General features: G+C 52.5%; 1 protein-coding gene across 1 annotated transcript; it reads left to right on the forward strand.

Annotated features, from left to right (window-relative positions):
* The first annotated feature begins 6,275 nt into the window (after window positions 1-6,275).
* On the forward strand, window positions 6,276-21,496 carry FBXO28 (F-box protein 28). The gene is made up of 5 exons (XM_075339073.1): window positions 6,276-6,493; window positions 14,563-14,672; window positions 16,285-16,423; window positions 17,911-18,106; window positions 19,186-21,496. The coding sequence occupies exons 1-5, from the start codon at window positions 6,320-6,322 to the stop codon at window positions 19,575-19,577; spliced, it is 1,011 nt and encodes a 336-aa protein (XP_075195188.1). The 5' UTR covers window positions 6,276-6,319; the 3' UTR covers window positions 19,578-21,496.
* Window positions 21,497-23,368: the final 1,872 nt, after the last annotated feature.

Genomic DNA, 23,368 nt, shown 5'->3' on the forward strand with positions numbered 1-23,368 from the left:
AGGTTTTTCCTCTGCTCTCTATACAGACACATCTGCAGGTTTTTCCCTCTGCTCTCTATACAGACACATCTACAGGTTTTTCCCTCTGCTCTCTATAAACACACTTCTGCAGGTTTTTCCTCTGCTCTCTATACAGACACATCTACAGGTTTTTCTCTGCTCTCTATAAACACACTTCTGCAGGTTTTTCCTCCGCTCTCTATACAGACACATCTACAGGTTTTTTTCTGCTCTCTATAAACACACTTCTGCAGGTTTTTCCTCCGCTCTCTAAACAGACACATCTACAGGTTTTTCCCTCCGCTCGCTATACAGACACATCTGCAGGTTTTTCCCTCCGCTCGCTATACAGACACATCTGCATGTTTTCCCTCCACACTCTATACAGACACATCTGCAGGTTTTTCCCTCCACTCTCAATACAGATACATCTGCAGGTTTTTCCCTCCACTCTCTATACAGATACATCTGCAGGTTTTTCCCTCCGCTCTCTATAGACACATCTGCAGGTTTTTCCCTCCGCTCTCTATACAGACACATCTGCAGGTTTTTCCCTCCACTCTCTATACAGATACTTCTGCAGGTTTTTCTCAATATCTGACATGAAATCAGAATAAACCTTTCCCGTTTTAGATCAATTAGAAACCAAAATTATTTCTATTTGCCAAATGCCAGAATAATGAGAGACAGAGAATGTTTTCAGGCATTTTTCTTCCTTTCTGCACAGTGACGTTCTCTCCAGGTCATTAGTATTTGGTGGCATTGCCCTTACACTGTGTGACTTGGGTGAAACGTTTTGGATCTTTCCACAGCTTCTCACAATAGTTGGTGGAATTTTGTCCTATTCCTCCTGACAGATCTGGTGTAACTGAACCATGTTTGGAGGTCGCCGCTCACATCGGCCTTTTCAGCTTTGTCCATAATCTTTCAATAGGATTGAGATCAGGGCTTTGTGATGGCCACTCCAAAACACTGACTTTGTTATCCTTAAGCCACTTTGTAACCAGTTTGGCAGTAGCTTCGGGTGATTGTCCATGTGGAAGACCCATTTCCGCCCAAGCTTTACGTTCCTGGCTGATGTCTTGAGATGTTCTTCAGTATTGCCATGTACAGTAATCTTCTTTCCTCATGATGCCATCTATTTTATGAAGTGCATCAGTCCCTCTTGCAGCAAAACATCCCCACGACATGATGCTGCCGCCGTGTTTCACAGTTGGGATGGTGTTCTTAGGCTTCAAAGCTTCTCCCGTTTTCCTCCAAACGTAAGGATGCTCATTATGGCCAAACAGTTCAATTTTAGTTTTGTCAGACCACAGGACATGTCTCCACATATTAAGGTCTTGGTTCCTGTGTGCATTTGCAAACATTAATCTGCCTTTTTACGTTTCTTTTGGAGTAATGGCTTCCTCCTGGTAGAGCGGCCTTTCAGCACATATTGATACAGTACTTGTTTCACTGTGGATAATGACACAATCTTACCAGCTTCCGCCAGCATCTTCATAAGGTCTTTGGCTTTTGTTCTTGGGTTGATCTGCACATGTCTGACCAAAGCACATTCATCTCTGGTACACAGAACCCGTCTCCTTCCTGAGCGGTATGATGGCTGGACATTCCCATCTTGTTTGTACTTGTGTATAATTGTTTGTACAGATGAATTAGGCTCCTTCAGGTATCTGGAAATTGTACCCAGGGATGAACCAGACTTGTGCAGGTCCACAATTCTCTTCCTGAGATCTTGGCTCATTTCTTTTGACTTTCCCATGATTCTACACAAAGAAGCCGTGTCAGAGATTGACAGGAGCATTTAAGTAGCCAAAGCGCAGAGAACGGAGTTGGCTCTGATCTCTGCTGTTAAGGGCAAGTCACGAAAAAAGCAAACATTATCTTCTTTGAGAACAAAGGAACCAACGTGACCTTTTCCTTGTCAGAACCCCCCACGACCATGGGTATAACTACAATAGGTCCAAGAGTTGTAATCACACTCAGGACCCAAAGCCTGGGGGGCCCCAAAAAGTCCTCTTGCCCTACAAGTATAGACCAATACTATTAAAGATTTGCAAAAATTGGGGCCCTGTTGAAGCTTTAGCATTGGAGTCCATGAGCTTCACATTACACCGCTGCCCCCAGTGTCGGCCGCCGAGGCTCCTATGTAGGTGGCCGATGTTGAGGAGCCTGTCTGGGATTCTCCCTCCTGTCTGCACAGCTCGCTGGTGTCTGCCAACATGAATCACCCGACGAGGAATGTGCACTGAGAAATATCTGATTCTTGTTTATGTGGCATTTTATATTTAGCTCAGATTTGCATATACGTCTCCCCCTATTTATAGAACATTACTGGGGTGTTACGGCCGGAGGGGGGGGATCCTCTTAATCAGCTTTGTGTTTGACATCAGAAATGTGTCTGCAGACAGCTATGGAATGTCAGACGCCCAACAAGAGAATTCTCAGCGACGGGAGTTGCCTGATCATGTCTTCCAGAAAATATCTGTGTAGGGGGTACATCTGTGGTCTGTAAGTATAGGGCCTGGTCTGGAGTCTGTATATAGGGGGCCTGGTCTGGGGTCTGTATATAGGGGGCCTGGTCTGGGGTCTGTATATAGGGGGCCTGGTCTGGGGTCTGTATATAGGGGGCCTGGTCTGGGGTCTGTATGTAGGGGGCTGGATCTAAGGTCTGTATGTAGGGGACATGGTCTGGGGTCTGTATATAGGGGGCCTGGTCTAGGGTCTGTATGCAGGGGGCTGGATCTAAGGTCTGTATGTAGGGGACATGGTCTGGGGTCTGTATATAGCAGGACTGGTCTGCGATTTATATGTAGGAGGCCAGATCTAATGTCTGTATGTAGGGGACATGGCCTGGGATCTGTATGAAGGAGGCTACATCTGAGGTCTGTATGTAGGTGGCCTGGTCTGGGGTCTTTAAAATATGGGGTCTGTATGTAGGGGGCAATGTCTGTATGTAGGAAGCCTGTCTGGAGTCTTGATATGTGGGGCCTGAATGTAGGGCGCAGGGTCTGTATGTATGGGTTGGGTCTCTATGTAGGGGGCTAGGTCTAAAGGTTGTATATAGGGTCTGGGGTCTGCATGCAGGGGACTGAGTCTGTATACAGGGGGCCTGGTGTCTGGTCTTTATGTATGGAGCCTGTTGTAGGGGCAAGGTCTGTATGTAGGGGGTCATGTCTGGGGTCTGAATGTAGGGGGCCGGATCTAAGGTCTGTATGTAGGGGGCAGAGTCTGGGGTCTGTATGTAGGGGGCAGAGTCTGGAGTCTGTATGTAGGGGGCAGAGTCTGGAGTCTGTATGTAGGGGGCAGGGTCTGGGGCCTGTATGTAGGGTGCAGGGTCTGCATGTATGGGTTAGGTCTCTATGTACGGGGCTAGGTCTAAAGTTTGTATATAGGGTCTATATGCAGGGGTCTGGGTCTGGTGTGGGGTTTTCATGTATGGAGCCTGTTGTAGGGGACAGGGTCTGTATGTAGGGGGTCATGTCTGGGGTCTGTATGTAGGGGTAGGGTCTGTATATAGGGGGCAGGGTCTGGGGCCTGTGTGTAGGGGGCAGGGTCTGAGGCCTGTGTGTAGGGGGTCGTGCCTGGATTTAGTGGACTGGATCTGGGGTCCATATTATATAAGGGTCTGGTCTGAGGTCTTTAGTTAAGGGGTCTGGTGTCTTTAGTTATTTTGCAGTCTGGTCTCAGTTTTGTTTTCATTTGGGGGGGTCTGATCTGGGGTCTATAGTTAGGGAGTTGGGGGGGTCTATTCATTTTGAAGATTTGTATTAATTTAGGGTTCCAGTCTATATATTTATTTGGGGAGGGGGCTCTGGTATACAGTCTGTAATTCTTTAGGGATCTGTACTTATTTAGGGGGGTCTGGTCTGGTGCTTGTATTTATTTAGTGGTCTTTTTCAGATTTAGTCTGGGGTCTGTATATATATCTATGGGTCTAATTTGGGGTCTACTCTCTATTTATTGGGGGGTCTGTATATAGTTTGGACTGGGGTTTTAACCCAAAATTCCAGGTGAGAAAATAAGAACTTATTAAACTTGCACAAATTCAGACGCTCCCTAAAAACACATCTTGTCCCCTCTTCAGCCATAGATTCCTGCAATGACCTTTGGTCACATGATGTGCTGTCATAAAGGTCCTGGAGCAGATCTCATCATATATAAGCCCTGGGGGTCCTGTGAAATCTCCCGGTTTGCTCTCCCACCCCCCTCGTGCCAGTCCTGCACACCAGCCTGTCTTCTGCTCAGTTCTTTTACACTCCTGTAATTTGGTCCTTTGGTCACATGACTGTGAATTCATAAAAGGTCCTTAAACAATTTGAAACTCAGAATACAACTGTTGGGGTCCCTAAGAGAGTGGGGGGGGGGGGGGGCCTGATAAATTGCAAACCGACACCCCCTAACGCCTGCCCTGACTGTGACTAGGGCTTATTTAGGGCTTACATGACCCTCGCGTCCAATCAGCACCGTCGTCTGTCTCCCCGGCCTTGGACAGACGAGTTACCCAACAGGAGGTGACGCAGCAGCTGCCCCCACTTCTTGTTGATTGCTCTTGTGTCCAAAGGGGAAGGACCGAAGCAGGCGCTGATTGGATGCGGGGCCGGCGTGTCGTCACATCCCACTATGAGCACCGACACCGCTACCAGGGATCCCAGTAGCGGAACTGCAGTAACTTTATGGGACAAATACTTCAGATTCTGGAACAAATTCAAGGGTGCCAAGACTTTCAGTCATGACTGTAACTAGGAATCTGGTCTGGGGCCAGTAGATATTTGCAGTCTAGATATTTTTTTGGGTTTTTTTGGGGGGGGGTCTATAGTTATTTTGGGGATCTGAAGTTATTTGGAGGGGGTCTGTCATTATTTGCGGGGTCTGGTCTGGGTCTATTGTTTAGTGGGTCTGTGGTTACCTCGGGGGTCTGTACTTATTTGGGGGTTTGGTCTGGGGTCTCAAATTATTTGGGTGGGTCTGAATTTTTTTGTGGGGTCTGTAGGTATTTTGGGGGTCTGTAGTTATTTGGGGTCTGTAGTTATTTTGGGGGTCTAGTCATTTGGGGGTCTGTAGTTATTTGGGTGGGTCTGTAGTTATTTGTGGGGTCTGATTTGAGTCTGTAGTTATTTTGGGGGTCTGTAGTCATTTGAGGGGTTTGGTCTGGGGTCTGTAGGGTTTTGGAGGGGTTCTGTAGTTATTTGGGGGCCCTGGTCTGGGGTCTGTATTTTTGTGGGGGGGTCTGTAGTTATTTGGGGGATGTCTAGTTATTTGGGAGTGTCTGTAGTTATTTAGGGGGTCTGTAGTTCTTTGGGGGGTCTGATTTGGGGTCAGTAGTCATTTGGGGGGCCTGGTCTGTAGTTATTTAGTGGGGGGGGTCTGTAGTTAATTGGGTGGGTCTGTAGTTATTTAGGGGGTCTAGTTTGGGGGTCTGTAGTTCTTTGGCGGGGAGGGGGTGTCTGGTTTAGGGACTTTAGCTATTTGGGGGGGTCTGATTTGGGGTCAGTAGTCATTTCGGGGGCCTGGTCTGTGGTTATTTAGTGGGGGGGGTCTGTAGTTAATTGGGTGGGTCTGTAGTTATTTAGGGGGTCTAGTTTGGGGGTCTGTAGTTCTTTGGCGGGGAGCGGGGATCTGGTTTAGGGACTTTAGCTATTTGGGGGGGGTCTGATTTGGGGTCAGTAGTCATTTCGGGGGCCTGGTCTGTAGTTATTTAGTGGGGGGGGGGGTCTGTAGTTATTTAGGGGGTCTAGTTTGGGGGTCTGTAGTTCTTTGGCAGGGAGGAGGTGTCTGGTTTTGGGACTTTAGCTATTTAGGGGGGAGTCTGATTTGGGGTCAGTAGTCATTTCGGGGGCCTGGTCTGTAGTTAATTGGGTGGGTCTGTAGTTATTTAGGGGGTCTAGTTTGGGGGTCTGTAGTTCTTTGGCGGGGGAGGGGGGTCTGGTTTAGGGACTTTAGCTATTTAGGGGGGGAGTCTGGTGTGGGGTCTGTAGTTATTGGGGGAGGGTCTTTTTTGGGGTCTGGATTACTTGATGCACCCCGGGCCTGAATTGCCCTAGGTACAGCTTTTCCCTAGACATTCGGATTCCATTTGTCCGGCAGCCTCTGATGCTCCGGAGCGGTGGATTGTGGGTATAATACAGGGCTATGTACAGAGCGCACACCGTCCGCCGGTTCCCGCATTCACCGTCCGCCGGTTCCCGCATTCACCGTCCGCCGGTTCCCGCATTCACCGTCCGCCGGTACCCACACACACCGGGCCGCACGGAGGCCCCGCCCACACGCCGGAAGTGACGTCATATCAGGACGTAACCGCTCCAGGAGGAAGAGAAAGATGTCGGCGGCCGAGGAGGAGCGGAGCAGCGAGGGCGGCCCGGGGGGCTCCTCTCCCGCCTCCTCGCCCGGTCACCAGCTCCCCCAGGGGAACTCTCTGCTCGGGCTGCCCATCGTCGCCATCGAGAACATCCTGAACTTCCTGACGTACGACGAGATCAGCCAGCTGCGCCTGGTGAGGAGGGGGCCCGGGCACAGCTGCTGCAGAACCTCCTGGGTCTCCCCCTGAGGGGCGGGCTGGCGTCAGCTGCAGGCTTCTCCGTTGCTTTGTGTCCTCCTCTGCTTGCTGTCAGTGACTTGTGCCTTTAGTGATATACACGTCTCTTCACTGACAGTAAGCAGAGGTCTGGGCAGCAAAAGGTATGCCAATGACCCCCATTTTCCTGCCCCTGGCTGTGTGTAGTGGGGGCTGCGGCCGCTGAGGGTCGGTGTCCGGGGGTCGCGGTTACAGCTGGAGAATTTCTCACAGAAAATCGGATCCGTATTTCAGGGGCCCAACTGGCCAAGGACAGTGCGTGCAGGATCTCTGCTAGAGGGATAGGAAGGGGGCAAAAACCACTAACCCCTCCGCTGCCTGTGGTGGGGGTCGGGGGTCCGCCATAGCAGCGCCTTTCTATACAGTCCTAACTTACAGACCCCCATAATGTACACACCGCCATATACATCACAGGTGGACAAGGGTCAGTCGATGTGCAGGGGGACCCCCGACAATGTCAGGGGACCGAAAGTAAGAGGATGGGGGGCTCTGTGGGGTGGAGGAGAGAATCTATGGGGGGGATGGAGGAGAGGGCCTGTAGGCGGGTGGGAGATGGATGAGATGTCTATAGGGAGGAGGGGGACACTGGAGAGGGCCTGTAGGCGGGAGGGGGACACAGGAGAGGGTCTGTCGGGTGGATGTGGGCAGAGAAGGTGGTCTGTGGGACCGATGAGAACCTGCAACGAGGAGGGGGTTCGTGGACTGATGAGAACCTGCAACGAGGAGGGGGTCAGTGGGACTGATGAGGGCCTGCAACGAGGAGGGGGTCAGTGGGACTGATGAGGGCCTGCAACGAGGAGGGGGTCAGTGGGACTGATGAGGGCCTGCAACGAGGAGGGGGTCAGTGGGACTGATGAGGGCCTGCAACGAGGAGGGGGTCAGTGGGACTGATGAGGGCCTGCAACGAGGAGGGGGTCAGTGGGACTGATGAGGGCCTGCAACGAGGAGGGGGTCAGTGGGACTGATGAGGGCCTGCAACGAGGAGGGGTCAGTGGGACTGATGAGGGCCTGCAACGAGGAGGGGGTCAGTGGGACTGATGAGGGCCTGCAACGAGGAGGGGGTCAGTGGGACTGATGAGGGCCTGCAACGAGGAGGGGGTCAGTGGGACTGATGAGGGCCTGCAACGAGGAGGGGGTCAGTGGGACTGATGAGGGCCTGCAACGAGGAGGGGGTCAGTGGGACTGATGAGGGCCTGCAACGAGGAGGGGGTCAGTGGGACTGATGAGGGCCTGCAACGAGGAGGGGGTCAGTGGGACTGATGAGGGCCTGCAACGAGGAGGGGGTCAGTGGGACTGATGAGGGCCTGCAACGAGGAGGGGGTCAGTGGGACTGATGAGGGCCTGCAACGAGGAGGGGGTCAGTGGGACTGATGAGGGCCTGCAACGAGGAGGGGGTCAGTGGGACTGATGAGGCCTGCAACGAGGAGGGGGTCAGTGGGACTGATGAGGGCCTGCAACGAGGAGGGGGTCAGTGGGACTGATGAGGGCCTGCAACGAGGAGGGGGTCAGTGGGACTGATGAGGGCCTGCAACGAGGAGGGGGTCAGTGGGACTGATGAGGGCCTGCAACGAGGAGGGGGTCAGTGGGACTGATGAGGGCCTGCAACGAGGAGGGGGTCAGTGGGACTGATGAGGGCCTGCAACGAGGAGGGGGTCAGTGGGACTGATGAGGGCCTGCAACGAGGAGGGGGTCAGTGGGACTGATGAGGGCCTGCAACGAGGAGGGGGTCAGTGGGACTGATGAGGGCCTGCAACGAGGAGGGGGTCAGTGGGACTGATGAGGGCCTGCAACGAGGAGGGGGTCAGTGGGACTGATGAGGGCCTGCAACGAGGAGGGGGTCAGTGGGACTGATGAGGGCCTGCAACGAGGAGGGGGTCAGTGGGACTGATGAGGGCCTGCAACGAGGAGGGGGTCAGTGGGACTGATGAGGGCCTGCAACGAGGAGGGGGTCAGTGGGACTGATGAGGGCCTGCAACGAGGAGGGGGTCAGTGGGACTGATGAGGGCCTGCAACGAGGAGGGGGTCAGTGGGACTGATGAGGGCCTGCAACGAGGAGGGGGTCAGTGGGACTGATGAGGGCCTGCAACGAGGAGGGGGTCAGTGGGACTGATGAGGGCCTGCAACGAGGAGGGGGTCAGTGGGACTGATGAGGGCCTGCAACGAGGAGGGGGTCAGTGGGACTGATGAGGGCCTGCAACGAGGAGGGGGTCAGTGGGACTGATGAGGGCCTGCAACGAGGAGGGGGTCAGTGGGACTGATGAGGGCCTGCAACGAGGAGGGGGTCAGTGGGACTGATGAGGGCCTGCAACGAGGAGGGGGTCAGTGGGACTGATGAGGGGAGGAGGGGGGTCAGTGGGACTGATGAGGGGAGGAGGGGGGTCAGTGGGACTGATGAGGGGAGATGGAGGGGGGGGGGGGGGGGGGGGGGGGGGGGGGGGGGGGGGGGGGGGGGGGGGGGGGGGGGGGCCTGCAAAGAGGTGGGGTCCATAGGGAGGGATAAGGGGGACAGATGGGTACCTGCAGGGAGTGGGGGGGGGGTGTCTGAGGAGGGGGATGGAGGCGGGGGTCTGCAGGACGGATGGGTACCTGCAGGGAGTAGTGGGACTGAGGAGGGGTTTGTGGGATGGATGGGGGGCCTTCAGGGAGGAGGGGTCTATAGGGATGAGGGGGACGGAAGAGGTGACCTGTAGGGAGGAAGTGGCCTGTAGGGCTGATGGGGGGGGGCTCTGAGGAGGGGATGAAGGCGGGGGTCTGCAGGACGGATGGTGGCCTGCAGGGAGGAGTGGGACTGAAAGGGACTGTAGGATGGATGGGGGGCTTGCAGGGAGGAGGGGGTCTGCGGGATGGATGGAGGGCTTGCGGGGAGGAGGGGGTCTGCGGGATGGATGGGGGGCTTGCGGGGAGGAGGGGGTCTGCGGGATGGATGGGGGGCTTGCGGGGAGGAGGGGGTCTGCGGGATGGATGGGGGGCTTGCGGGGAGGAGGGGGTCTGCGGGATGGATGGGGGGCTTGCGGGGAGGAGGGGTCTGCGGGATGGATGGGGGCTTGCGGGGAGGAGGGGGTCTGCGGGATGGATGGGGGGCTTGCGGGGAGGAGGAGGTCTGCGGATGGATGGGGGGCTTGCGGGGAGGAGGAGGTCTGCGGGATGGATGGGGGCTTGCGGGGAGGAGGAGGTCTGCGGGATGGATGGGGGGCTTGCGGGGAGGAGGGGGTCTGTGGGATGGATGGGGGGCTTGCGGGGAGGAGGGGGGCTTGCGGGGAGGAGGGGGTCTGCGGGATGGATGGGGGGCTTGCGGGAGGAGGGGGGCTTGCGGGAGGAGGGGGTCTGCGGGATGGATGGGGGGCTTGCGGGGAGGAGGGGTCTGCGGGATGGATGGAGGGCTTGCGGGGAGGAGGGGGTCTGCGGGATGGATGGCGGGCTTGCGGGGAGGAGGGGGTCTGCGGGATGGATGGGGGGCTTGCGGGGAGGAGGGGGTCTGCGGGATGGATGGGGGCTTGCGGGGAGGAGGGGGTCTGCGGGATGGATGGGGGGCTTGCGGGGAGGAGGAGGTCTGCGGGATGGATGGGGGGCTTGCGGGGAGGAGGAGGTCTGCGGGATGGATGGGGGGCTTGCGGGGAGGAGGGGGTCTGCGGGATGGATGGGGGGCTTGCGGGGAGGAGGGGGTCTGCGGGATGGATGGGGGGCTTGCGGGGAGGAGGGGGTCTGCGGGATGGATGGGGGGCTTGCGGGGAGGAGGGGGTCTGCGGGATGGATGGGGGGCTTGCGGGGAGGAGGGGGTCTGCGGGATGGATGGGGGCTTGCGGGGAGGAGGGGGTCTGCGGGATGGATGGGGGGCTTGCGGGGAGGAGGGGGTCTGCGGGATGGATGGGGGGCTTGCGGGGAGGAGGGGGGCTTGCGGGGAGGAGGGGGTCTGCGGGATGGATGGGGGGCTTGCGGGGAGGAGGGGGTCTGCGGGATGGATGGGGGGCTTGCGGGGAGGAGGGGGTCTGCGGGATGGATGGGGGGCTTGCGGGGAGGAGGGGGTCTGCGGGATGGATGGGGGGCTTGCGGGGAGGAGGGGGTCTGCGGGATGGATGGGGGGCTTGCGGGGAGGAGGGGGTCTGCGGGATGGATGGGGGGGCTTGCGGGGAGGAGGGGGTCTGCGGGATGGATGGGGGGCCTGCGGGATGGATGGGGGGCCTGCGGGATGGATGGGGGCCTGCGGGATGGATGGGGGGCCTGCGGGATGGATGGGGGGCCTGCGGGATGGATGGGGGGCCTGCGGGATGGATGGGGGGCCTGCGGGATGGATGGGGGGCCTGCGGGATGGATGGGGGCCCTGCGGGATGGATGTGGGGCCTGCGGGATGGATGTGGGGCCTGCGGGATGGAGGAGGGGGCCTGCGGGATGGAGGAGGGGGCCTGCGGGATGGATGTGGGGCCTGCGGGATGGAGGAGGGGGCCTGCGGGATGGAGGAGGGGGCCTGCGGGATGGATGTGGGGCCTGCGGGATGGATGTGGGGCCTGCGGGATGGATGCGGGGAGGAGGGGGGCATCTAGGAAGGAGGCGGACAGAGAAGGTGGCCTGTAGGGCTGATGGGGGGGGGGTCTGTAGTACGGATGAGGGCCTGCAGGGAGGATGGGGGCGGAGGAGAGGGTCTGTAGGATGGATGGGGGTCTGCAGGGAGGAGTGGGTCTATAGGGAGGAGGGGAACGGATGAAGTATCCTGTAGGATAGACGGATGAGGGAGGGGACAGCCTGCAGGGAGGAGGGGACAGAACAGGGGATGTCAGGTGGCTGCGGGTCTGTAGGCTGGAGGACAGTATAGAGCTGAGGGGGATGTCAGGTGGCTGCGGGTCTGTAGGCTGGAGGACAGTATAGAGCTGAGGGGGATGTCAGGTGGATGCTGGATGGAGGAAGAGATGAGGCTTGAGGGTCTGTAGGGAGGAGGGGGTGGAGATGGGGATCTGTAGGGTAGAGGGGATATGTCCGGGAGGGGTGGTGGTTTGTTCTTGAAGTGGTCTGTAGGGTGGATGGGGATCCAGGAGGGCTTGTGTAGGCTGGATGGGGTTTGTAGGGGGGAGGAGGACAGAGGGGGTCTGGCAGGAGTCCTCAAATAGAGCTGAGGAGATCGGTATCAGCCAAAAGATCTGTCGACCATCAACTAATATTTGAAGAAAACAAAATCCGGCACACACTACTGCAGAACTGTCATATAGATAGAGGCAGGCAATATGTCACAAACATCATGTACAGCAGGATACATTACTCTATCTGCATCCCATAGAGAAGGCAGCGAGGCAGTGCTCTCTGTATGTACGTTCTGTAGAGGAGATGACTGGAAGGAAGTACTGTGTATCTGCATCCCGCAGAGAGTAGGGGGCAGTACTCTGTATCTTCATCCTGTAGAGGAGAGGCGGCACTATCTGTACCTGGATCCTGTAGAGGAGGAGGAGGCAGCACTATCTGTACCTGGATCCCGTAGAGGAGGAGGCAGCACTATCTGTACCTAGATCCCGTAGAGGAGGAGGAGGAGGCAGCACTATCTGTACCTAGATCCCGTAGAGGAGGAGGAGGAGGTGGTAGCACTATCTGTACCTAGATCCCGTAGAGGAGGAGGAGGAGGAGGCAGCACTATCTGTACCTAGATCCTGTAGAGGCGGAGGCAGCACTATCTGTACCTAGATCCTGTAGAGGAGGAGGAGGCAGCACTATCTGTACCTAGATCCTGTAGAGGAGGAGGCGGCAGCACTATCTGTACCTAGATCCTGTAGAGGAGGAGGCGGCAGCACTATCTGTACCTAGATCCCGTAGAGGAGGAGGCAGCACTATCTGTACCTAGATCCCGTGGAGGAGGAGGCAGCACTATCTGTACCTAGAGCCCGTAGAGGAGGCAGTACTATCTGTACCTAGATCCTGTAGAGGAGGAGGAGGAGGCAGCACTATCTGTACCTAGATCCCGTAGAGGAGGAGGCAGTACTATCTGTACCTAGATCCCGTAGAGGAGGCAGCACTATCTGTACCTAGATTCCGTAGAGGAGGAGGCAGTACTATCTGTACCTAGATCCCGTAGAGGAGGCAGCACTATCTGTACCTAGATTCCGTAGAGGAGGAGGAGGAGGAGGCGGCAGCAGCACTATCTGTACCTAGAGCCCGTAGAGGAGGCAGCACTATCTGTACCTAGTGCCGCCTCCTCTACGGGAGCTAGGTACAGATAGTGCCGCCTCCTCTACGGGAGCTAGGTACAGATAGTGCCGCCTCCTCTACGGGAGCTAGGTACAGATAGTGCCGCCTCCTCTACGGGAGCTAGGTACAGATAGTGCCGCCTCCTCTACGGGAGCTAGGTACAGATAGTGCCGCCTCCTCTACGGGAGCTAGGTACAGATAGTGCCGCCTCCTCTACGGGAGCTAGGTACAGATAGTGCCGCCTCCTCTACGGGAGCTAGGTACAGATAGTGCCGCCTCCTCTACGGGAGCTAGGTACAGATAGTGCCGCCTCCTCTACGGGAGCTAGGTACAGATAGTGCCGCCTCCTCTACGGGAGCTAGGTACAGATAGTGCCGCCTCCTCTACGGGAGCTAGGTACAGATAGTGCCGCCTCCTCTACGGGAGCTAGGTACAGATAGTGCCGCCTCCTCTACGGGAGCTAGGTACAGATAGTGCCGCCTCCTCTACGGGAGCTAGGTACAGATAGTGCCGCCTCCTCTACGGGAGCTAGGTACAGATAGTGCCGCCTCCTCTACGGGAGCTAGGTACAGATAGTGCCGCCTCCTCTACGGGAGCTAGGTACAGATAGTGCCGCCTCCTCTACGGGAGCTAGGTACAGATAGTGCCGCCTCCTCTACGGGAGCTAGGTACAGATAGTGCCGCCTCCTCTACGGGAGCTAGGTACAGATAGTGCCGCCTCCTCTACGGGAGCTAGGTACAGATAGTGCCGCCTCCTCTACGGGAGCTAGGTACAGATAGTGCCGCCTCCTCTACGGGAGCTAGGTACAGATAGTGCCGCCTCCTCTACTGGAGCTAGGTACAGATAGTGCCGCCTCCTCTACGGGAGCTAGGTACAGATAGTGCCGCCTCCTCTACGGGAGCTAGGTACAGATAGTGCCGCCTCCTCTACGGGAGCTAGGTACAGATAGTGCCGCCTCCTCTACGGGATCTATCTGTACCTAGATCTCGTAGAGGAGGTGGCACTTCTCTCCATAGACTGTGTGCTCTTCCTGTGCTCCTGTCATGCTGTTTGTATTCAGCCTCATGTATGATTGTGGCCCTGGTGGTCCTCGGATGTAATGTTTGGGGTGGGGGCTTAGTCGCTGGCTCACCGGTCAGGCCTGTGAGAGGCGGCAGTAGTGCGCTCGTTGTGTGCACGGTTTCTTGTTGCTTCTCATCTTGCTTGGCAGTGCTCAGCATGTTCCGTGTAACCTGAGTGTGGTCGGGTGACGGTGACCTGCTGCCGCCTTCATCTTTCCAATCTCTGTGGTATTGAGGTCACGTGACCGTATATCGGGGCCGCGGATCGTTACACCGGCCGTTCTGGGAACGTCCATAACCTGCGGCTCGCTTTCAGATTGTGCTTCAAGAAAACCTTCGACTTGTCAGAAGTTTTGATCATTGGCAGTTGAGTGAATAGACCTGCTTTGGTCCGGTCCTCGGTGCGGTCCTCGGTCCGGTCTTCGCTCTTCTTGCTCCTGTCTAATTATTGGGGTTTTGGATGATGAGACCTTCACTGATCCCCTTTAAGGAGGGGCTGAATTTCTCAGCGGAGCGCTGCTCTTGTATGAAAATGCCAGACTCTATAGCAAGTCCCCAGTGTCGGAGGAGAGCGGCGCTCGCTGAACACTTCTGCTCCCCCTTCTTCTTTTTTTTTTTTTTTTTTTTTATTTTATTTTTTTTATGTGGCTGTGAAAGATGTTGGCACCCGGCCCCCAATAACTTCTTATGTCACTAAAAATGACTTTTGAAAGAGCAGTTGTATTTTGTCATGTACATCTCGCTCGTGTCTTCTATTGCAGGTGTGTAAACGGATGGATCTGGAGTGTCAGCGGCTCCTGAACCAGGGCTTCCTGCGCGTGGAGCGATATCACAGCTTGTGTCAGAAGCAGGTCAAGGCACAACTGCCAAGGTACCCGCTCCTCACAAGAGCGCTGCCCCAGGGAGATTTCCATTCTTCTCGGTGCCAAGATCAGGAACATTCCTTATATGTGCACGTACAAGTCATCTACTCCAGAAATGCAAATATGGAATTGTGAAGGCAAAGAATGTGCAGATATACATCAGTGTGCTTTACTATTCTGCTGCAATATACAATTGATCCTGAGTTATCTCCTGTATTATACTCCAGAGCTGTACTCACTATTCTGCTGGTGCAGTCACTATGTACATACATTACATTACTGATCCTGAGTTGTATTATACTCCATAGCTGCACTCACTATTCTGCTGGTGCAGTCACTGTGTACATACATTACTGATCCTGAATTACATCCTGTATTATACTCCAGAGCTGCACTCACTATTTTGCTGGTGCAGTAACTGTGTACATAGATTACATTACTGATCCTGAGTTGCCTCCTGTCTTATACTCCAGAGCTGCACTCGCTATTCTGCTGGTGCAGTCACTATGTACATACATTACAGATCCTGAGTTATATCCTGTATTATACTCCAGAGCTGCACTCACTATTCTGCTGGTGTAGTCTACTGTACATGCATTACATTACTGATCCTGAGTTATATCCTGTCTTATACTCCAGAGCTGCACTCACTATTCTGCTGGTGCAGTCACTGTACATAGATTACATTACTGATCCTGAGTTATATCCTGTATTATACTCCAGAGCTGCACTCACTATTCTGCTGGTGCAGTCACTATGTACATACATTACTGATCCTGAGTTACAGCCTGTATTATACTCCAGAGCTGCACTCACTATTCTGCTGGTGCAGTCACTGTGTACATATATTACATTACTGATCCTGTACTGATCCTGAGTTACCTCCTGTATTATACCCCAGAGCTGCACTCACTATTCTGCTGGTGCAGTCACTGTGTACATACATTACATTACTGATCCTGAGTTACCTCCTGTATTATGCCCCAGAGCTGCACTCACTATTCTGCTGGTACAGTCACTGTGTACATACATTACATTACTGATCCTGAGTTACCTCCTGTATTATACTCCAGAGCTGCACTCGCTATTCTGCTGGTGCAGTCACTGTACATACATTACTGATCCTGAGTTACCTCCTGTATTATACTCCAGAGCTGCACTCACTCTTCTGCTGGTGCAGTCACTGTACATACATTACTCATCCTGAGTTACCTCCTGTATTATACTCCAGAGCTGCACTCACTCTTCTGCTGGTGCAGTCACTGTACATACATTACTGATCCTGAGTTACCTCCTGTATTATACTCCAGAGCTGCACTCGCTATTCTGCTGGTGCAGTCACTGTACATACATTACTGATCCTGAGTTACCTCCTGTATTATACTCCAGAGCTGCACTCACTCTTCTGCTGGTGCAGTCACTGTACATACATTACTGATCCTGAGTTACCTCCTGTATTATACTCCAGAGCTGCACTCGCTATTCTGCTGGTGCAGTCACTGTACATACATTCTATTCTACATACTGTGCGTTCTGTTGGTAACTTGTGAGCTGTGTCGGAGCACAGGGTAAAGGATGTGATTTGTGACCCCCCCCCCCCCCCACTCTTCTTTCCCTCAGGCGGGAATCGGAGAGGAGGAATCACTCGCTGGCGCGTCACGCTGACATCCTGGCGGCGGTGGAGACCCGGCTGTCACTACTGAACATGACGTTCATGAAATACGTGGACTCTAATCTGTGTTGTTTCATCCCAGGCAAGGTGAGACTCACACGTGGACATCACAGGGGCTGTGGCCGCAATCGCTGTAGGTTACAAAGTGCAGCTTGTTTTCCTCCAGCTTCCAATAGTCCAGAAATCCTACTAATCCGGCATCTGACTATAAAAAGGTCTGGGGTCAGAATAGGCCAACCAGAGCAAAGTGAGGAGCGAGTGCAGCCGCTGTCTGCATCCTGCGCTCAGGGATTCTCTGCGCAGGGCGGCTGCACATCATGTCCGGCACACACAACCCAAAAATGTAACCAGGATTGTGGATCCAGTATTCTTCTGTGAAAATATGGCCTTTTTAGCAGAATATACAGAGTAAAAAGGGCTCATTGACTCTACTTCTGTGCACCTTTAGGCTGCGGGGTTGGGTATATGGCACAAATCTCCAAACAAATATGCAGAAAACAGCCGCCACTGCCAAGAATCGGCCTCTCCTGCACTTCTCCCCAGAGCCACTAGGTGGCAGTGTCCGCTTGTTATATTAGTGACCATTATGGAAGATGAGCGATTCTGCCACAAGTTACTTTAGAAGGTTTGTGAAGGTTTGTGCTCCTCCGCAGTGATCCCTTCATAGGGGCACGGCCTGGGGGATATGATCTAGTCATATTCCAGTCTGCACACAGCCATTGAGCATTTCTCATCTGCGCTTACAGTCACAAGGGCTGTAAAATTGGAGACTGTAGCTGGTGTAGACCGGCAATGAGCACATCCACACATAGGGCTCAGTTGATGTGAATTGATCTGCACCACCCCCGGTCCAATGGTTGGATGGGAGTCGCTTCATCCGCTGCAAACCTGACTGCTCGTGACTAGTGTTGAGCAGACCTGGACCAGCAAAATCCGGATCCGCGCGGTTTGAGCGGCAGATCCGAGTGCGACCCGGACGCGGGATTCGAGGTGCACGATCCGGATTCGTTTTTTGTTTTTTTCCTCTTTTGTGCTCTCTTTTGCGTGCTTTCGCTTTCTCTTTCGCGCTCTCTCTCCATTGACATGTATGGGGCCGGATTCCGGATCAGATCCAGATTTCTTTGTCAACCCGCCGCTGATCCGCCGGACCCGGATTATTGGCAGTCCGCTCAACTCTACTCGTGACCTCATGCAACAGGGCTGCCATTAGGAATTTCAGGGCCCCTGACTGGTGTAATCATGGGGCCCTCTTGAGACTCCACCCCAGCTCCGCCTCCATCCCTGGTTTGTAAGCCAATAAGTGAAGCTCGAAGGGGCCCCCTTTCTGTTGGGGCCCTGGACTAAAGTCCTGTTTGTCCCCCCCCGGTGGCCCTGCATGCAATGACGATATGCCAAAAGAACAGTGGATGCCATCAGGTAGGAGGCGATTCTCGTGGCTCCCGTCCAGCAGCCGCAGATTACCGTCGTATTCCAGGGACCAGGCCTTGTGAATGGATGTGCACCAGTTGTTCTGCTGAGCGGTCTCTATATGGGCCCGGTGTATAGTCACTGATCCGCTTCTCTCCTGTACGCAGGTAATTGATGAAATCTACAATGTGCTACGATACGTTAACTCTACAAGATCCCCTCAGCGAGCTCACGAGGTCCTACAAGAATTACGGGACATCTCCTCTATGGCAATGGAATATTTTGATGAAAAGATTGTTCCGATCCTTAAGAAGAAGTTACCCGGCTCTGAAGTCTCGGGGCGTCTCATGGGCTCTCCTCCAGGTGCGGTGAATTTTGTTGTAAATGTCTATACTTTAACTCCTTTTTAACCCCTTAACGACCCATGATGTACTGTGTACGTCATGTATCGTGAGGTTAATCCCCGCCTCCTGCCGCGGGCAGGCGGCGGTGATCCGCGCACATATCACCTGTTTTCAACAGCTGATGTGTGCCTGCTAGTCGCGGGTGGAATCTCTTCCACCCGCGACCATTAACCCCTTACATCTCGCTGCCAAAATCTGGCGGAGAGATGTATATGCGCGCCGCCATGACAGTGACTTACCCCACCCCCATCGGAAGTCACGTGACATGATCACGTGACTTTTGATGGTAGCACAGGATCATGTGTTGACGCCTGTAGCTAACATGAGTCACTTCCCCTCAATGCTGGAATACAGCCGGCATTGAAAGTAAAGCATCAAATCTGCAGTTCTCAGATCTGTAGCTGTGATCTGCAGATAGGGCAGAGCGATCGGATTACTGATCGCTATAGCCCCCTAGGGGGACTAGTAGAATAAAAAAAAAAAAAAAAAAAAAAAGTTTAAAAAAAAAATAAAAACCTAAAAGTTCAAATCACCCCCCTTTCACCCCATTGAAAATTAAAGGGTTAAAAAAATAAAAAATACATATTTGGTGTCGCCGCGTTCAGAAATGCCCGATCTACAACTCGTCCCGCAAAAAACAAGCCCTCATGGCAAGATTGACAGAAAAATAAAAAAAGTTACGGCTCTCGGAAGAAAGAGAGGAGGAAAAAAAGCAAAACGGAAAAACACAAAATGCCCGGGGGCTGAAGGGGTTAATGGTAAACCCTTTGGTCGTATCTGGTCCATTGCGAACCTTTCTGCAGTGCATTGCGGTTATATTGCTGTGATGCACTGTTGGAAAATCCCCAAATTTAAAGGGACAGATTCCTTGGGATGAAGCAGTCGTTGGGTGGGTTCCTCCTCTAACCCTTTAAGAGCAACCCTAAGATTGTAATAACTGGGGTGTGGACAGATTTATTTAGTCTTAATAGGTTATATTGTAGCTTTCCGCTTGCCTCGATGGCCTTTGTCATGTGTAATAATGAATTATCTCCGCAGTTCCAGGTCCTTCCACCACCTTAAGTACAATGCAGCTGTTCTCCAAGCAAAACCCTTCAAGACAGGAGGTGACAAAACTGGTACAGCAAGTGAAAGCCAACGGAGCCGGCCTGACCGTCCTGAGGCGGGAGCTGTCCGAGGTCCGCACCAAGGTACAGGAGCAGCAGAAACAGCTTCAAGACCAGGACCAGAAACTTCTAGAACAAACCCAAATCATTGGCGAGCAGAACGTGCGCCTCGCCGAGCTAGAGCACAAACTGCGGGATGTGATGGAAAGCGCGGTAGGACCCTCCGGAGCTGGTCCTAGTGATGACTCCCCCCAGAAACGGAAAAAAGTAGTGGGGGACGTGGACAGTCCTAGGAAATCAAAGCGTCTCCGAACCCGGAAGTAACAGTTTGAAACAAAAAAGTAAAAAAAACAAACATTTTAGCTAGCGGCATGGTTATTGGACTGGTTACTGGTGGGCAACCGGGGCGCAACTGGACCGCAGCTTTATAGGGTCCACTCCACCCTTCAATGCAGATCAATGCCACCACCAGATGACGAGCACCTTGCAGGTTATTCCTTAGCTCCAGACGTTCTTAGGTTTTTCTTGTTTTTTTCTGTTTTTATTATTTTGCAGCCACTAGGACGTAGGTTACAGTGGAAACGTTACTGCTGTTGATGGATCCACATGAAGCTTTTATCACAGCACAAGTCACTACATTAGATCCTGGCAGAGTGGACGCTCTTATTGAGAAACCTATTTATTTAATGAACCGGGGTCCTTTCTGCGGCACTATGATTCTGTCCACACATCTGTAATGGTCTGCAAAAAGAGAAAAAAATAACACAACTTTGCTAATATGAATTGCCGTTTTGTACATACACGGTTCTACATTCTACTTCCATTTTGAAGTTGTAGTCTGTTACCGTGGAGATGCACGGTTCTACATTCTATCCCTTCCTTTTTGAAGTTGTAGTCTGTTACCGTGGAGACACATGGTTCTACATTCTACTTCCTTTTTGAAGTTGTAGTCTGTTACCGTGGAGATGCACGGTTCTACATTCTATCCCTTCCTTTTTGAAGTTGTAGTCTGTTACCGTGGAGACACATGGTTCTAAATTCTACTTCCTTTTTGAAGTTGTAGTCTGTTACCGTGGAGACACATGGTTCTACATTCTACTTCCTTTTTGAAGTTGTAGTCTGTTACCATGGAGACACATGGTTCTACATTCTACTTCCTTTTTGAAGTTGTAGTCTGTTACCATGGAGACACATGGTTCTACATTCTACTTGCTTTTTGAAGTTGTAGTCTGTTACCGTGGAGATGCATGGTTCTACATTCTATCCCTTCCTTTTTGAAGTTGTAGTCTGTTACCGTGGAGACACACGGTTCAAGATTCTATCTTCTTCCTTTTTAAAGTTTGTGGAGCATTATTTTTTTTTTTTTTTCTTTTGCAGATATTCTTGTACTCTACACTCCAGCTGCTGCTGAACTACAACTCCCAACATGCTCTCGATCGAGGGTCGTAGTGTTGCAGCAGCTGAAGTGCGAAGGTTGGTGATCCCTGCTATATTATTGGGGGGTCCGGAAGTGCTATCCCCGCTGACTTCTAGAAAAAGCCATGCCCCTTCTGCTCTAGATGGGGGCTTCCATTGAAAGCTATAGGACTGCCCCCTTTTTTTTTTTTTTCTTTTTTTTTTCTTGTGATGAGGGTGTCAGTGTCAGACCCCAACCCCCTCACCCTCCCCCACATTAAAATTGCATTTGGTGCCTACACCTAGACCATGCAGCCTTTCTGTTCCCTGAACCAGAGGTGACGCAGTACGTACCCTGGCGGTTCAGCTGGCAGAATTGTGTAATTTCTAGACTACCCATTTTAAGACACGACACCCATGACTATGAACTAGCTCCAGTGCGGAGCTCGCTGACTGCTGAAGTGAGAGCAGATCACTAATGAGCCAACATTAATTTTAGGATTCTCCTCCATACCTAGCACCTTACCCCCACCCCCGTCCCCATAAGTGTTATTTATGTTCCGTTGGTTTTAGGTAACCGAACTCCTCAGTGCCTATTTTCCTGTAAACAGACGCGTAACATCCAGACGTCGGACTGTCTTGAGAAGAAAACGGCAGATTGGTAATTGTGACACTGTCCCTTTAATTTGAGTTCAGTGCTGGATACTGGTTTATGATTCACTAATGTCCTGAAAAGAAGAAAAAAAAACAAATATCCAGTCTTTGTAAAACATCACTTAGACTTGAATTGTGTATACACCGTATATATATATCCGTATAAATATATATTATACCTTTTTTCCTTGTGACTTACATTCTTATTTATTCACAAATGGGGGTGTACACACTTATGGGCATCAAAACATTTGCAGCCACTTGTTGCAGTCGTGCATCCGAAAATAAGTCAACATTATTTCCAAAAGTTGTTTCAAGGATCTCCATCTCCTACCGTTTTGTGTTCGCAGCTCCCATGCAGACCGATGTGTTCCCAAACATGGTGTAGAGTCCGCTCCTGAGGCTGTGTGTTACTCCCATAATATCCTATAGGCAGCAGGTTTGGAGATGCATAGGAGCTGTATACAAAAAACGGTGGGGAGGTTTTTCTTTAAGGCCACAGGCCAGGTCGCTTCGGGTTTTACTTGATGCACCCGGAGAAATAATGGGGCAGGGGGAGGCTTATGGGGCAATTTTTGGTAAACCACTTCTTTTTGGGGAGGACAATTGCACCCAGGTTATTCATGAACTGCTACTATAGAATAGGTGATAACTTGCTACAGGGGGGGGGGGGGGGAGGGGAGGGGAGGGGCGAAGATGGATGGGACCCCCACCAAGCAGGGGCTCTGAAATTACTCATTGGAAACACGTGATGAGCATGCATGTATTCCACCGCTCCATTCTTGGGCAGCCCTATTGAGGGTGAGTGGTGCACATGCGTGGTCATCACTCGATTCAGATTCCAGTGGGGGTCCCCGGTCTGACCGCCACTGATCCGCTAGCTATATTTTGCATAGGTGATATGTTGGGAATAAGCCTTTAGGATGCCCAAGCAAATAAGTCACCTGAATTTTGCCCCTTTTTTCATGGGTCCTTCTATCTCATGTATGTGGTTGGGGGTATTGGAGGGGGTCTCCTGACTTTTCCGAGAGTTGAGGAATAAGGATTCAGGGTTTCTGCACCCCATCCTTGTTGTTCTTTGTAGATATAAGCAGCTGCCAAAGGTGAGTAAAGGTGGAATAACCACTGTCCCCATTCCCCTAGGAAGCAACTGGTTTTCCAGGATAACCTTGTATGCGGCTTGGTTCATACATCCTTCGCAAAGTTTAATCTGCCCAATTCCAGCCTTGATGAAGCATCACCAGATCATCACCGATCCTCCACCAAATTTCACAGTGGGTGCAAGACACTGTGGCTTGTACGCCTCTCCAGGTCTCCATCTAACCATTAGACCAGGTGTTGGGCAAAGCTGAAAATTACTCATCAGAGAAGATTACCTTACTCCAGTCCAAATGGGCAGATTAAACTTTGCGAAGGGCGTATGAATCAAGCTGCATACAAGGTTATCCTGGAAAACCAGTTGCTTCCTTCTGCTCAGGCAATGTTCCCCAACTCTGAGGACTGTTTTTTCCAGCAGGACAATACGCCATGCTACACAGCTAGGTCAATCAATGTGTGGATGAAGGACCACCACATCAAAACCCTGTCATGGCCAGCCCAATCCCCAGACCTGAACCCCGTTGAAAACCTCTGGAATGTAATCAAGAGGAATTTTGATAGTCACAAGCCATCAAACAAAAACCTGCTTACATTTTTGCGCCAGGAGTGGCATAAGGTCACCCAAAAGCAGTATGAAGACTGGAGGAAAGCAGCCAAGACGCAGGAAAGCCGGGATTAATAATCATGGTCATTCCACAAAATATTGATTTCTGAATCTTCCTGAGATAAAACATTAGTAGTTGTTTCGAAATGACCATGAACTTGTTTTCTTTGCATTATTTGAGGTCTGAAAGCAATACATTGTTCTATTATTTTCACCATTTCTCAATTTCAGAAAAAAAAATTTTTTGCTTGGAAATTCAGAGACGTCCTCAGTAGATTATAGAATAAAAAACAATTCCCATTTCACTCAAAAATATAAAGGGAAAAATCAGAAACTGGAAATGTGGAAGTGGTTTCTTAATTGT

The sequence above is a fragment of the Anomaloglossus baeobatrachus genome, chromosome 3, assembly GCF_048569485.1.
Source record: "Anomaloglossus baeobatrachus isolate aAnoBae1 chromosome 3, aAnoBae1.hap1, whole genome shotgun sequence".
Classification (NCBI taxonomy): domain Eukaryota; kingdom Metazoa; phylum Chordata; class Amphibia; order Anura; family Aromobatidae; genus Anomaloglossus; species Anomaloglossus baeobatrachus.

Excerpts from the sequence above, each read along its gene's own strand:
- FBXO28 (XM_075339073.1), top strand. The coding sequence starts at position 6,320 with ATGTCGGCGGCCGAGGAGGAGCGGAGCAGCGAGGGCGGCCCGGGGGGC. Across the intron at positions 6,494-14,562 it reads AGATCAGCCAGCTGCGCCTG|GTGTGTAAACGGATGGATCT; the intron begins GTGAGGAGGGGG and ends CTTCTATTGCAG. Across the intron at positions 14,673-16,284 it reads GTCAAGGCACAACTGCCAAG|GCGGGAATCGGAGAGGAGGA; the intron begins GTACCCGCTCCT and ends TCTTTCCCTCAG.